This window comes from Urocampus carinirostris, chromosome 6, assembly GCF_059441175.1.
Source record: "Urocampus carinirostris isolate Australia breed hairy pipefish chromosome 6, RoL_Ucar_1.0, whole genome shotgun sequence".
Taxonomy (NCBI): Eukaryota; Metazoa; Chordata; class Actinopteri; order Syngnathiformes; family Syngnathidae; genus Urocampus; species Urocampus carinirostris.
The window spans coordinates 37086906-37101187 of record NC_142354.1 but is presented as its reverse complement, the minus strand read 5'-3'; the positions used below and the strand labels follow the sequence as shown (position 1 = coordinate 37101187).

Genomic DNA, 14282 nt, shown 5'->3' with positions numbered 1-14282 from the left:
AAAAATTGAAGTGTTGTATCCATTTCTGACATCTTGTTAAAAACGAAAATTATGATGAAAAGTGGAAAGATGTATTGTTCATCTAAAGCAGTGTTTCTCAACCTTGCCCGTATTGACAATGTGTGTGTTAACGAACAAATACATGTTAAAATGTATACATCATATCTATTTACGTTAACTTTTTTTTATTAATCATTGAAACAATATTGATGTTTTCGTTTCTAAAAAGGATACACAAAGATGCAAATGTCTTAGAATAACATACAATACTAACGATTATTAAGACGTGGTCCCTCCCTGGACCCCTTCTCCTCCATAAAACACAATTTATAGTGTACCTAAGTACAGTGGCCTGTCATAGAACATACCGTATACTGGCACAAAAAAAAAAAGAGCACTCACCGGAACGACTGGAAACGACTTTGAAAACTTGAAGGCAAGTAGTTCCAAAAGCACGTTTGCTCAAGTTTAGAGGTAGATAACTCAACCACTAACAAAAGAAAACAGAGTAAATACGTTTGTTTGCAGCTTCTCGTGACGTCGAAGCAGCAGGTCTCATTTTGCAATTCCAGTTTCCCCTCTGCAATGCTTTTGACGTTGCCTAGCAACATTTGGCCTCCTGGCTCCCCCGGTCGGCCATGTTTCTGAGGGCAGACTGATCAGAGATAATTACATCAAACATACTACACCTGTTATCACAAAAATACATGCAAAAGAGAGGGGAAAACATTTACAATTTGAGAGTTAAAAATGCACAGCACAATTTCAAATTCAATTGTCATTATACAATATCCAATGTTTTAAAAAATAGTGGCAATAAATAGACATCAATGATGAATTTATTGCTGACATACTTTGTGACCGTTTACAGTTTAAGGCTGCGATATTTAGTGTGTAGGAAAATTAAAAAGTGAGAATTAGTAGATAAAGCATGTTTAAAATAAGAATATTTTAAGATTTTGGGCTTTTTTGTAGCCATGATGTCTTAACAGTCATTTCAAATTGGAATTGTTCTTAAAATTCGAGATGAACACACAACAGTACACCTCACAAAAATCTAACCCACAATACAAGATACCATAACATTAATCAGTCACTGTACAGAAATATATTCTACAGAACATATGTCTATTACAATACCTGGGAATGTGTAATAAGGCTCTTGCCTCAAGGTCATTTTCCCAAAGGCAATCATTGTTATAAGCATCTCTGTTTCCGAAAAAAGTGCAAACTTTTATAGAGTCCAACCAACGACATAAATGTCAACAAATACATTTGCAAAAAACAAATTTGCCATCAGATTTAACAACCTGAGGCCTTAATCCCATAAGGATTGAACAAATACATAGGTCAAGAACGGGACATGCCTTTCAATACTGGAACTTGATTCAAAAATAAAACACGCATTTAAAAAAAAAAAGTAAAAGCAGTAAAAAACAGCAATACAAAATTACCTATCTATAGATTACAGCTATTTGAAGTGCCTACATGGAAAACAAAAAGGTGCATTGAGTGTTATTAAAGTTACTGTGACCAAGTTAAAGATGATGTGACACACACAAAAAAATGTTTGCGGTTGACCACCTCTATTTTGTCCCTTTTCCTTTCTTTATTTTCTGCATTTTGCCTTTGTTCAGGCTCCTGCGGAACTCCTGGGCCTTGACTTCTGTGGCGTCTTCCTCTTCCCATTCATAACAGTGGTTGACTCGGGCACAGCTTAGCAAACACGGGAGTCCATCTTGCTCCTCTGTGTAATGTTCGATCAGCTCTGCCAAGGAGCTGAATTCTGTTTTGCATTTCTGCACCAAAAGATTAATTTAGTTTTGATGTTAAATGGAACAACATTTCATTTTTTAAACATCTTGGACTATAATATTGCCATTAAACAGGCACATAGTGGAATGTAGTTAAATACAAATATAGTATTCTGTCGTAAGGTACAGCGCCAGGTAGTAGCATTAGCCCTAATTTGGTATTTACCAGGCTTAATCCACCTCTTGCAATTACTCCATGTTGTACGCATGAAGTAAATAATAACTACACAAAACGTTAAGTGGAGCCATCACTTTTGATATCAATATTAAATAGAAATACATTTCATATCTGTTTTTCAAAGTCTTTTATATTCATCATATCCATCAAAAAATGTCGACAGTGATGACTATTCATTAACTTGAAGTTTCTGTCACAGCCACCAATGCCCCCTCCTTCTCCATCGGACCACCGCATCTAAGCCTAATGCCTCGTCCATACCGTCTGGAATCCCTGACGTTCCAGGCATCCAGTAGTAAGACCAAACAGAAAAAAAAAATCTCACCAATAATTGAAGCAAGTCAAATGACACAAGGCCAACTGTCAACCATTCGATCTACTACCCATATATAGACCAAACCTTTGAATTGACCATTTGTCATTTAATACTGCACATACTACACTAATGATAAATATTTTTTTGTTTATATATATGTGTGTGTGTAGGGCAGCACGACGGAGAAGTGGTTAGCGCATGTGCGGCACAGTTCTGAGGTCATGAGATCAAACCTCCTGTCTGGAGTTTGCATGTTCTCCCCATGCTAGAGGGGTTTCCTCCGGGCACTCCGGTTTCCTCCCACATTCCAAAAACATGCATGTTAGGTTAATTGGCCGGCAGGTAACGTTTCTGTCTCTGCATGCCCTGCAACTGGCTGGCAACCAGTTCAGGGTGTCCCGTGCCCACTGCCCGAGGATGGGCTCTGGCTCCCCCGCGACCCTACTGAGAATAAGCAGTGCAGATAATGGATGGATATATATAGATATAATAAGAGTATATAATGTAGGATCCTTTAATCAGCATCAGATCTAAAATACTCATCTTTTATCAAAATACATTTAATTGAGGTTTAACGTGTGTGTGTGTTTTATATATAAGAGATAGCAATAAATATATATAAAACACACACACACACACACACACACACACACACACACACACACACACACACACACACACACACACACACACACACACACACACACACACACACACACACACACACACACACACACACACACACACACACGTTAAACCTCAATTAAATGTATTTTGATAAAAGATGAGATGCTCATTTTCTTTTGTCTGTGTTGTGTTATTCTCTGACTGTGTACAGAAGCCCCCCGGCAACAGAAACTTCAGAGGGGAACTTCGTTCCAGTTTGCATTTTTATGGCAGAGCAGCCATATAAAAAAAATGCATAAAAGGAATACTAATATCGAATTAAACTGGGAAAAAGACACTACTTCATTAAGGAATGGTGAGTGACATGCACGCTACCTCCAGGAGGAAATTCCCTTTGCGTGTGTTTTCGATGAGGTGTGTGACGAGACCAGATGGAAAGCGAATGATGAGGGATCCACTTTTGGGTTTCTTGGGGTGCGGGCAGAGGAGGTAGGATCCTAAAACATCATCAGCCAGGAGAGAGTAGCTGCTGTCACTGTGACACAATGACAAGGTAAAGGACAGATGTTGAAACGTTAAAGTTAAGCAGAGCCGAGTACTGATGCTACGGCTTCGTCATGGTAGTAAAAGTCAAAGTTGCGTCTAAGATTCTTAAATTTTGCAGTTTTCGTGATCCACATCCGTGATTTATAAGAGTTACATGAAGTACACACACTTACGTTGCAATACCGGCCCAGCACCACACAGCCTGAGCCAGCGCTTCCTCGGTTTCGGCCAAGCTCGGCATGCGTGATCGTCTTGCCAGTGTCTTGCGTTGGTCCTTTTCTACTCCACATCAAGACAATTACCCAATTAGACATTGTATTGCAGACACAGTAAGCCAAATCCCATTTTGGTATTGTGTAAAATAGTGAAACCCTCAGCTTTATGAAAACTTGTTTTTTCTGTGTGATCTCTAACGCTTTCAAAGTTCCATCCAGCAATATCACTGACTAACAAGACTTGGTGACAAAGAAGGGAAGTTATACTGCTGTTGCTCCAGGCATGAAACACGCGCACGCTTCTTTCTCAGTGAACAATTTCAGAGCATGAGCATATTGTACGCCTTCTTAGAGGTGATTAAAAAGTTAACTAAAAATTTGCTTATTTATTTTTCAAATTTGCAATAATGCTTTAAATCTTCTTGGGGCTTTGGTGCCAATAAATAATGTGGAACTCATGTGGAGATTTTAAACTGGTCAAGTTATCTTCTGCTTGCAGCATCTTTGAAGAATTATGAACTTTTTGAATTTTGCATAAAAAAGGGGAAAAATGTCATGTAAAAGGTAAGATGGGGCTTAAAATCCAAACTGACCCGACCCGGACCACAAATAAAACCCGACCGAATAACTTATTTTGAGGGACTGGGCCCGAAGTAAACCCGATGCTGCATTTTGGCGCCGTGCGTACTTTGGCGCTGAAGTGCCTTCTTCGGCTGAAGTGCAAGAGTCGCCAAAATGCAGCACTGGGGTGCAGCTTCGGGTTTTCTTCGAGCTCGGTCCCTCAAATCAAGTGTGCACTTTGCCGCAGAAGTACGGGCGGCCTAAAGTTCATCGCCGAAGTGCACACTTCAGCGCTGAGGTGCAGCGCCTAAGTGTGTTTTTTCAAGTAAAAGTACAGTTACTTAAGAATGTCACTCAAGTAAAAAGTAGTCGTCCAAATAATTACCTGAGTAAAACTGATTGCATGCTGTGCAGATCATCCACGAAAAAAAAAAAAAAAAAAAAAAAGAGGACAAAAAAGAGAAAAGGAAAAACCCTGCGCCTGAATTTCTCTCGCTGGGTTCTGCCCAAGAACTTAGGTCTAGTGTATTGAGAAGTGTATGTAGGCAAAATGAGTGCTTTTACTCACCCCTCATCATGACAACTTGGTGTTATAGTGTGCCAAAAAGTTTCATTCAGGCAAAATGTACTTAGCTCCTAATTTGTGGAATCTTTTGGCAGGGATAGACATTAAAAATTGTAGGTTCAGTATGTTTTTTTTGTATTTTAGACAGAGCAATGACCTAAACCCATGATCTTTGTGTGTTTTTTTGTATGTATATACAGAAATCCCTCACTATAATGCTGTTTAGCTTTCACAGTCTCGTTGAATCACAGCATCTAATCATGCATTGTGTTCTACAACCCCTAAGAGACAAGGTATTGGTAAAAACAAAAATACATGAATACATGTTTTACAGGTACAGAACAGTATGAATTACTTTTGTTAGTTAAAAACTTACATGTCCAAAGTCCGGCCCAGGGGCCAATTATGGTCCGAGATCAAATTTCTATTGGCCTGAGGCCTCTGTCATAAAATTAATAATATGTGCTCTGCCAGTAATGTTGACCGCAATATAAAACAAATTTGTTCAAAAAACAAAATTCACCATTTAACCAGATAATGGCAGTAGCACTTTTGACAACTTGCCCTTAGCTTTCTGCGAGAATTTTATCCCATCCCATTTCCAACATGGCGATTGTAAATAAAAAGGAAACTTGACTGAGAGGGCTGCAACTTCCAAGACAAGCGCAAATTGGAGTATCTTCAACCCAAATGTGGCAGTTTTCAAAAAACATAATAAAAAAGTGGCACATTCAGATAGAACATCCTGGCTACAAAACGCTAACGGGAAACGAACACTGTGAAAAGGTGAAGAAACTGAAAGCTGTTTTAACAGCACAGCAGCCCTTATTTACGAGGCCCTGCCAGACAAATAAAAATGCTACAAGGGCAAGCTACGGGGTTGCAACGCTGATCGCCAAACACTGAAAACCTCTCACGAAGGGTGAATTGATTAAAGACTGTTGAAAAAATGCCAGGCTGAATAATTAGCAGTCACACATTTTCAGCTTATCAAATCTGGCCTGCTTTCTGAAAAGTTGGACACTGAGTTAAAAGAATGCTTGGGCATGAAAAGGGGTTTGTTCTTTAGTTTGAATGTATAAGAGTACTTCATTGAATGATAATTGTAAAAAATTCTGATCTGATCGCTATCGTGGGTTATTTTTGGAATGTAACCGCCGCGGTAAATGAGGCATCACTGTATATTGATATAGTAATCTGGTCTCACCTTTGGAGCTCCCTAGTAGCCTGGGTCCCTTCTGCTGTGACTTGTTACTTGGGGCACTTTTAGTTTGCAGTTGTTTAAAGGAGCTGTATGGAATTTGGAACTTTGTTATTTTCAGCCGTCATCTCATGGTTTGTGTCGACATAGCAGCCTCGGTCAGCTTATTCACAATGCGCGAGCAAATAAGAGCATTTCTTAGATGCAATCAAATAAACTCTCCTTTTTTTTTTTTAGCTTTTTGGGGTTTTGGGTTGGCTTTGGACTACTTGAAGCAGGCCGGTTCTTATTTTAACCCTTTCATGCTACACTGACAAATAGATAAAGAAAAAAAGACTGTGGGGACAAGCATGACGTCACTCTTGAGCACTCCCCCCAAACCCATTCATCAAACCTAATGTGTTCCATCTTGAACAGCCCTGCTAAAAGTAAGAAAAAAATAGATATGCGCAGTGAAAAATAAAGCATAAGGGCTCTTAACTTGGTTGGGCATTGTTGACACATCCTTAATAGAGAAAATATTTACCTTTCAACTTTTTAAGGACACCTCAAACCACACCTTTAATGATTTCTCACAATTTTGTGTTTTGTAGCCTGCTTCTTAGGTTTCGTTTTTTTGTTTGCAGCATTCCAGTATTTCCAGTGCTTTTAGCCCAGTCAGTGTTGTGAAAAAATCCTTTTACTCCCAAGAATTGACATCCGTTAGCCAACAATAAGAAAACCGAACAGGTCACAGCTTGTGAAGAATTCAAACAAGTGTACACTGTGGTAGTTTTGAAAAATAGCATGCAGAAACACCTCCCGTGTGCCCCCCCCAGGAAGCAAATACTAACAGCATTACCTAATCAAGTCCCTGAATTTGGCGATTGCCCTGTGAACAGCGGGCCCACCTTGTGTGGCGCTGAGGCGCTCCTGCATTTGGCGTTGCTTGAGCGGCGTGAACGTAAACGAGCGGTAGGCCCCCGAACGTAGCACTTTGTTGCGGATGGCTTTTTTGCGCACCAGCGATGGTGAAGACGTAGGGAAAACCTCGTCGTGGTCGCCCAGCTTCTGCTCCTCAGAGAACTTGTCTTGTTTCTGCACCCAGAAGAAAAAAAGGACAGCATTTCAACAGCTGTCCTGATAAACAAGTTGTGAAAGTTTTACCGAACAACCTTTGACCCGAACATCCACCCCCGAAAGGGAGCTCTTCTAAAGGAAACCAGCGCGCTAACACTGAGCGGGAAGCCGTGGTTGAGAAGCGACGGGTTACGTCGAGGCGCAGAACCGGAGGAAATGTCCTGGGCTTCGTCCGGGTGCTTTTCCAAGTAAGACAGCTGGAAACAGCGGCACAGCAGAAGGTTCAGGAACTGGGCCTTAAAGGAGAAGAGATACTGTCATGATACTAGTATTATCACCCATGCTCTCTCTAAACATACATGCAAACTATCATTTCTGCAAAGGTCTTGATAACTACAAAAGGTGAGTCTGGGAAGGTTCTGTTGACTTCTAAAAGAAAATTTGACCAAAAAACTAAAATGTTTTTCTTAGAAGTCAAAAACCGCTAAATCTCCATGGAAAAAATTATTTCTAAATCCATTACCAAGCACAGCTTTTCTTTTTAGACGCTTTTTTCCCAACCATTTTTTTATGAATGCCAAAACAGGAGTTTTAAAGATACAAGGCTTCAAGATTTTGTGTTTTGCTAGCACTTCTAACAAGTACACAAAGTTTCATTGAAAACCAGATCAGCTTGGTTAGGGATGCCTACAGCACTTTTTAAATATTTAATATTGTTCTTTAATTTTTATTGGTGTTCCTATCTTTTTTACCAAATCCGAGTGTACAGCATGTTTTACAAATCTGCTGTCTTTGTTTGATGTCCAACAGCACAGCCAAGGTGGAAATGGTAAACATTGAAAAGGAATGAAGTGGAAATGTTGCCTTTCAGCATCCCTCCTTTTAGATTAGGGATTGATGATTTCCGATACGAGCCATCTTTTTAAGGACTCAGTATTCATAATGTAAGCCGATACCAGCAATAGCAGCTTTTTCGAAGCCAATCTAAATGACAGGAATTGCCAATAAGTACATTTGTAAAACCTAATTGGGGTGATTCAAAAGTTAGTTGCTGGAGTTAAGAGGAAGCTCAGAGGGGATAGAGCCTTTTCTGTTGCAGGAAAACTTGCCCTTGCACATCAGACAGGCTCCCTCACTGTCCATTTTTATAAAACTAGTCTTAAAACCCATTTCTTCCCCTTGGCTTTTGGCCCAACATTAGACTTTGTTCCCGTTTTATTATTTTCACAAGTTATGACATCCATTTAAGATTTTTGTTAACCATGCGTACAGATTTGTCTTTAGCTAAGGCCGTTTTAAAGGGCTTAATATATAAAGCCGAGTTATTTCCTTAAAAACATGTCCTTAATTTGCATACAGACATGAATTGTATGGCCTAATATCGGTATGACCAATCAGAATAGATGGCTATAAGATCCTGGTACTCAGTATGAACAAATGTAGTATCAAACATCACTATCCTTGATATTGTTAGCAAGAGGTCAGCTGGTATTTTTCCCTAGATAAAAAATGGTTCCGATGCTTAAAGACAACGTCATTGTTTAAAATGATGAAGGAATATGTTAACTATCACCAATGTGTTGACTAATAATAAAGTTGAGGTGCTACTGACAAGCTAAAAATTCTAAGTCTTATGCTTCTCTTTGAGAAATGTGGCCATGCAATTGCATTTAATTGCAACAAAAAAATTATGGTACTAATTTCCCTGGCCTGTTGTGCGACATCGCTCAAACTCCCACCCTGGAACCGCCTTGGTTGATCTAGCATGGTACCCAAATCCTCTGGTGGCACACAGTCTATTGACAGGCTTGTCTCTTACGGCTCTTGCATGTCTGGCTCGAAAAACGTGGCAGTACAACTGGGCGTCAGCGCTGCCCGGGTTGTGGGAGACAAAAGCGAACTGGGCATCGCTTGGTCGGGCTGTGGAAAGTGAGACTCTGCGAAGGGCGTGGGCCATCAAGAGGGTCTACGGACAGGATGACAAGTTGGAACAAACAAATACTCGTAAATGCAGACTCAACAAAGTAAGTAAGTGAAAAAAAACACATCAGTACCGTTTCGTCTTCATCGTACATTTTCACGCCTTTAATGGAAAACTTGAGGGATACGGGTCGCCTCTTTTTGCATGCCTGACAAAAAATTACAAGGCGTTTAGGTCACTCAATGCCTTGATGAGGATTTATACTTTCTGTATTATTTTCCCCCCAAAAAATAACCACTTTCATATTTCTCTCAAATGTTTCATCATATAAACAGGCATCAGGACTCACTTTCAAGGTTTTCAGGCTTCGGTGCAGCTGCTCCATCTGGTCATCTAGACAGCTGTCATCAACCGGAAAGGAGCCTATGTACTTTAGAGCCAATGCAGTCTTGGATGCAAAAATAATGTGATAATGTAATGTTAAATGTAGACATCGTACTGACCTCAGCTGATCGCATAACTGTGGTATCCTCTCTGACTGCTTCGTCGCCCATGATTCTTGGGGATTTCTGCACGGGCAACAGTGTACATCAATGCACAGTTAACAAAATTATTTTTACTGGCGGACTAAAGCGGTTTTCCATGATTTTATTTTGTGCAAAAGACAAATAGAATGACTCAAATACAAAAATCCTTTAGGCTTGTGTTAAATATTCTTATTCCTTCCCATATACTAAAATTGGAATGATTTTCTCTAGGTAAGGCACGTGCATCTTGAATAAAATGATAAAAAAATTGATTTTGCCAGTTCATAGCATTGGCATCTCAACTCATTTATCCATTGACAAAACAAATCAGTTATGAATACAGTGTGTGGAATACAAATTACAGGTGCCAAAATAAACAACAACCTTTAGGCTCTAACTTTTTGGACATTTGAAAATGCACCCAGATAAGTCAGTCTCAGTGCAAGGGTTGTTGGGGTGGTAAATTATCAGATATTCAACGTCTTCAGGACACTTTGTAGTTAGGGACCGGAGACGTGACTGACTTAAACCCTAAAGCAGGGGTCGGGAAATCAAAATATTTTGATGGGGGTTTTTTGGGGGTGAGAGAGAGAGCCACACCTCATTTTTAAGACAAATTTCAACAAAACCACGAAACCTGCGCTGAAGAAAAAAAGCTAATTTTCCAGCACATTTTATTTAAATGTGTGACGTTTGATGATTTGATAAATGTATGAAATAAAATGTAGCTCCCTCCCACAGTTACCTGAACTGCGATGGGTCATTTGAGGTGTCCTTAAAAAGTATAATATGTTCTCTGTTAAGTATTTGTTAACAATGGCAGACTTATGCCCTTATGCTTTATTTTCCATGGCGCCTACCTGCTCTTATCTTACTTATCATACATATTCGGGGCGGAAGACATCAGGTTCAAGGAAGGGCACTTGGGGAGTGCTGGAGAGACGTCATTGCTCATCCGAGCAGGTTTTTTGAATTTTTGATGAAAGTAAGAAAAGGTGTGTTTTTTTGTAGAGTTAAACTAAAACCCAAACCCCCAAAATGATGAGGAAAAAGAAGAGTTTCTACTTGCATGCAAATCATGTCTTATTCTCTGCCACCATCTCCTAGCTTAAAGTCATGATTGCAGTCTTAAATTTTCAAAACCCGCACCCCCCATTTATAAGATCGTTGAGACTCATTTTGACAAACATTTTTTTGGGGGGGTTTATTTTAAAAATTGGCAAAATACTGAAAACAAGAGGTATACATACACAGATTTTCGCTTCCGTGCAGAAGAGTCGCTGGGAGGAACAGAGGGAAGACATTTGACCATCCCAACTGCTCACCCAATCAATTTGTTCTGATCGCTTTGCTGGCATTTTTGCATGTGTACAGTTTGTTCTGTGGGTTTTCATTATAAAGTGTCTCAACATCGTGCATACTTGTACATTGTTTAATGAGCATCCACATGCAGGATTCCATAGAGACGTAAAACCAAAACTAGGTGAGTTCGTGTAACACCATAACTGTAAACTGCAGTTAACGTGATTCGCTTTGGCGCCGCTTCAGCATCGCATATACTTACTTTGAAACAACATAACAAAGATTTGCTGGATTCTATTTTATTTCCCAGCCAGATGTAATTATGAAAAGAACCATAGTTTCACAACCCCTGACTTAAAGGCTCAAACTGGATTTGTACTTGTGTGTGAAAAACGAACCCTTGAATAATTTGAAAATGAATAACACTCCTGCTTTGCTTAAAAAAAATTCACACTTACCAATTCCCAAAATATAAAGTCTCACAACATTTGAGGTATTTGGGAAAATACTTGCACAGAGCATCAAATAATTAACTTGCCTACTGCACTGTTCTAGGGTGAAGGAGTAATTAAACTTAATTCCATTTCTAAAACTGACAGGTTCATGTAATAAGTTTCTATGCATACATTATGTTGTGAAGACCTGGTGCGTATCCCATCTTACATTAGGCAATGGGCAGGGGAAAGCATGAACTGATTGCCAGCCAACCACAGAGCCTGTTCAAGATTGAACAGTAAAAATAATAAAATACATTTTAAAGACTAAAAATATTGCACATCATTTTACAGGTTTTAATCATTATATATTGCCATAATAAAGAACAAAGTTAGAGCACGGTAAAAATATCCACTGGCAGAAAATATTTGATCACTTGAAGAATATTTTGTGTTATTCATGTAGAAAATCAGGTTAAAAATTTTATGTAACTTGAAAAACAGGTTACTCATATACCAAGACCCAAAATTATTAACGAAAATGAATAACGTATATCATCTCCTGGGCCACAGTGACAACCAGTGTTCACTCTAAGCTGCGCACGTGCGCAATTGCGCACTGCTCGCACATTCTCAGCGCACAAGAAAATCTAGCTAGCGCACAAAAATGAGGGCTCAAAATTACTAATTAAGAAGCGACTTAAGTCAAAGTTACAGTGCGTGAAGGTAAAAATACACGGGTTCCCCTGACGTTGTGTCCTAAAGGCGGTATTTTGAAGTCGAGTCGTAGTGAAAAGAAGTTGAGTAAAGTTAGTAAAGTTTGTCGAGAACCGGCTTCTTCGGCTCGTCTCACTTAAAGAAACCGGCTCTTTCGTCTCCTAAACGGCTCTTCAGGTTGTTTTTGCTTCTTTAATCCCAACATGACCAAATATTATGTAAAAATATGCACAAAATGACTTTAGGAAGGGGGGAATAGAACAAAAAAGAAAAAAAAATACCAAAATGAAAAAGTAGTGAAAAGTTGAGAAAAAAAACAAAAGGAAGAGAAAAAAAAGAAGAAAACATTTAGAAGAAAGCCAGAAAAAAAGAAAAGAAAGAAATGTAGGATAAAAGTAAATAGAGAACAAAAAGAAAAAAGTAACAGTTCGGAAAAAATAAGCACAATGAGATTTTTTTTAAAGGAATTTTTAAAAAAGTAGAAGAAAACACATAAAAAAAGAAGAAAACGTTTGTGTTGCATTCAAATTTCCAATTATATCAAGTAAATCTTGTTGCCAACATTGCACTTCCACTAAAAATGTGATTAAGTACAGTTCTGTATCTTACAACCGACTAAATAAGCCCCCCAAAATTTTAATATTATGCGACAAAATATATAAGGGAATAAAAAGAAATGGATATCTTGTGAAAGAATAGTAAGAACAAACGACGTTTGTAGGCCGTACAACCTTTGCAATAGTACATGAGTCAATTCATTCAAAAGAGAAAAATAATTTTGCATTGCCGGAAACTCAGCAAAGTGTAACTTGATGTCAAGTTTTGGACATGTTTGATAATTAATTATCTTGCCACACTTGGGATTATAGTTGCTCACTGGTGTTTAAGCGTTGCTCACCGACTTTGTGTGAACGCTCAGACCCGTGAAAAATTAGAGGGAACATTGGTGACAACAAATAATTAGAAAAACTGTTGTCATTTCGGGCAACATGGTTAATAAAGCTTAAAAAAAACAACATTAAACTGAATGATTTCTTCAATAATTTAGACTGACGATGGCCCCGAAATTTGTAAATAAAAGGGCCTTGCCTCAAAAACAGTTAAGAAAACACTGGTATGTTAACGATTTCAAAGCACTGAGAAATAGCATACTTGTCTCAAAACATATTGCACCAGGTGTACATGATTAAAATGGTTCTAAAACAGTTATTTAGAAAGGCTTACTTGTTGGAAGTATAATATACTCATGTATTAAATCTGCCTACCGATAAAAACTCTTGAGATAAAAAAAAAGACTAAACACCGACAAGTCTGAACGTGATGAATTCACGCGTCGGCTGGCGTTTTTCAGACCGAGACAGTCTTCGTCGACGCCCCCGCCGCTCTCACCTGAAGTCCGGGCGTCCACGCTAAAGTGTGCTTCGCTTCAGCTCAGGTGTGCTGCTCCCACAACTCCCAAGAAAACACCTTGGAGCCTGCTGTAGAAAAAACAAAATGTCTAAGGTGCAGGTTCGGGGGAGATAACAGGTGGTGGTCTCCAACCCAAGTTGTGTATAGTTCACGGTCCGTCCCTCCAGCAGCATTACTACTCGTTAACAGTTGATGACGTCACGTACCCAAAGTCGGAAGTTGAATACCTCGACCAGACAAAATTACTCCGCCCTCTTAATTGTAGTTTACGGCTAAATTGCCAAACCTGATGTTTGGCAAGCCATAATCTTGAAAAGGTTGTTTTACAGTTGCATATTTTAGTTAAAATATTAGTAACCTGTCTTGTTCTTGAAATGATAAAACGTTAACTTTAATATTGTAAATGCCTGAGACCAATGTTCCCTGTAATTTTCCACGGGTCTGAGCGTTCACACAAAGTCGGCGAGCAACGCTTGAAACAACAGTGAGCAACCGTAATCTCAAGTGTGGCAACTAAATCATTATCAAACATGTCCAAAAATTGACATCAAGTTACATTTTGCTGAGTTTTCGGCAATGCAAAATTATTTTTCTCTTGAATGAATTGACTCATGTACGATTGCCAAGGTTGTACGGCCTACAAACGTTGTTTGTTTTTACAATTCCTTTACAAGATATCCATTTCTTTTTTTTTCCTGATATATTTTGTCGCACAATATTAACATTTTTGGGGGCTTATTTAGTCGGTTGTAAGATACAGAACGGTACTTAATCACATTTTATAGTGAAAGTGCAATGTTGGCAACAACTTTCACTTGATATAATTGGAAATTATTTGAATGCAACACAAACTTTTTCTTCTTTTGTTCCGTGTTTTTTTCTACTTTTT

General features: G+C 38.9%; 1 protein-coding gene across 4 annotated transcripts; it reads right to left on the bottom strand.

The window, feature by feature from the left end:
• Positions 1 to 821: 821 nt before the first annotated feature.
• sh2d5 (SH2 domain containing 5) lies at positions 822 to 13598 on the bottom strand. Of its 4 annotated transcripts, none has more exons than XM_088338918.1 (11): positions 13373 to 13598; positions 9507 to 9572; positions 9353 to 9433; positions 9137 to 9211; positions 8902 to 9048; positions 7178 to 7378; positions 6865 to 7100; positions 6030 to 6112; positions 3655 to 3760; positions 3311 to 3470; positions 822 to 1799 (listed from the first exon to the last, which is right to left on the bottom strand). In XM_088338918.1, exons 2-11 carry the CDS (start codon positions 9555 to 9557, stop codon positions 1587 to 1589), a joined length of 1353 nt encoding a protein of 450 aa, XP_088195044.1. In that variant the 5' UTR covers positions 9558 to 9572; positions 13373 to 13598; the 3' UTR covers positions 822 to 1586. The 4 variants fall into 4 exon arrangements, with proteins under 4 accessions (XP_088195044.1, XP_088195046.1, XP_088195045.1 ...); XM_088338920.1 differs by having other exon boundaries at positions 9353 to 9404; XM_088338919.1 differs by lacking the exon at positions 13373 to 13598 and adding an exon at positions 13249 to 13322.
• Positions 13599 to 14282: the final 684 nt, after the last annotated feature.

What these genes read in the sequence shown, in the direction of transcription:
- sh2d5 (XM_088338918.1), bottom strand. Translation starts at nt 9,557, where the DNA reads ATGGGCGACGAAGCAGTCAGAGAGGATACCACAGTTATGCGATCAGCT. An exon ending in CAGTTATGCGATCAGCTGAG is followed by an intron (nt 9,434 to 9,506) that starts GTCAGTACGATG and finishes TTGGCTCTAAAG; the next exon opens with TACATAGGCTCCTTTCCGGT. An exon ending in GAAGCCTGAAAACCTTGAAA is followed by an intron (nt 9,212 to 9,352) that starts GTGAGTCCTGAT and finishes ATTTTTTGTCAG; the next exon opens with GCATGCAAAAAGAGGCGACC.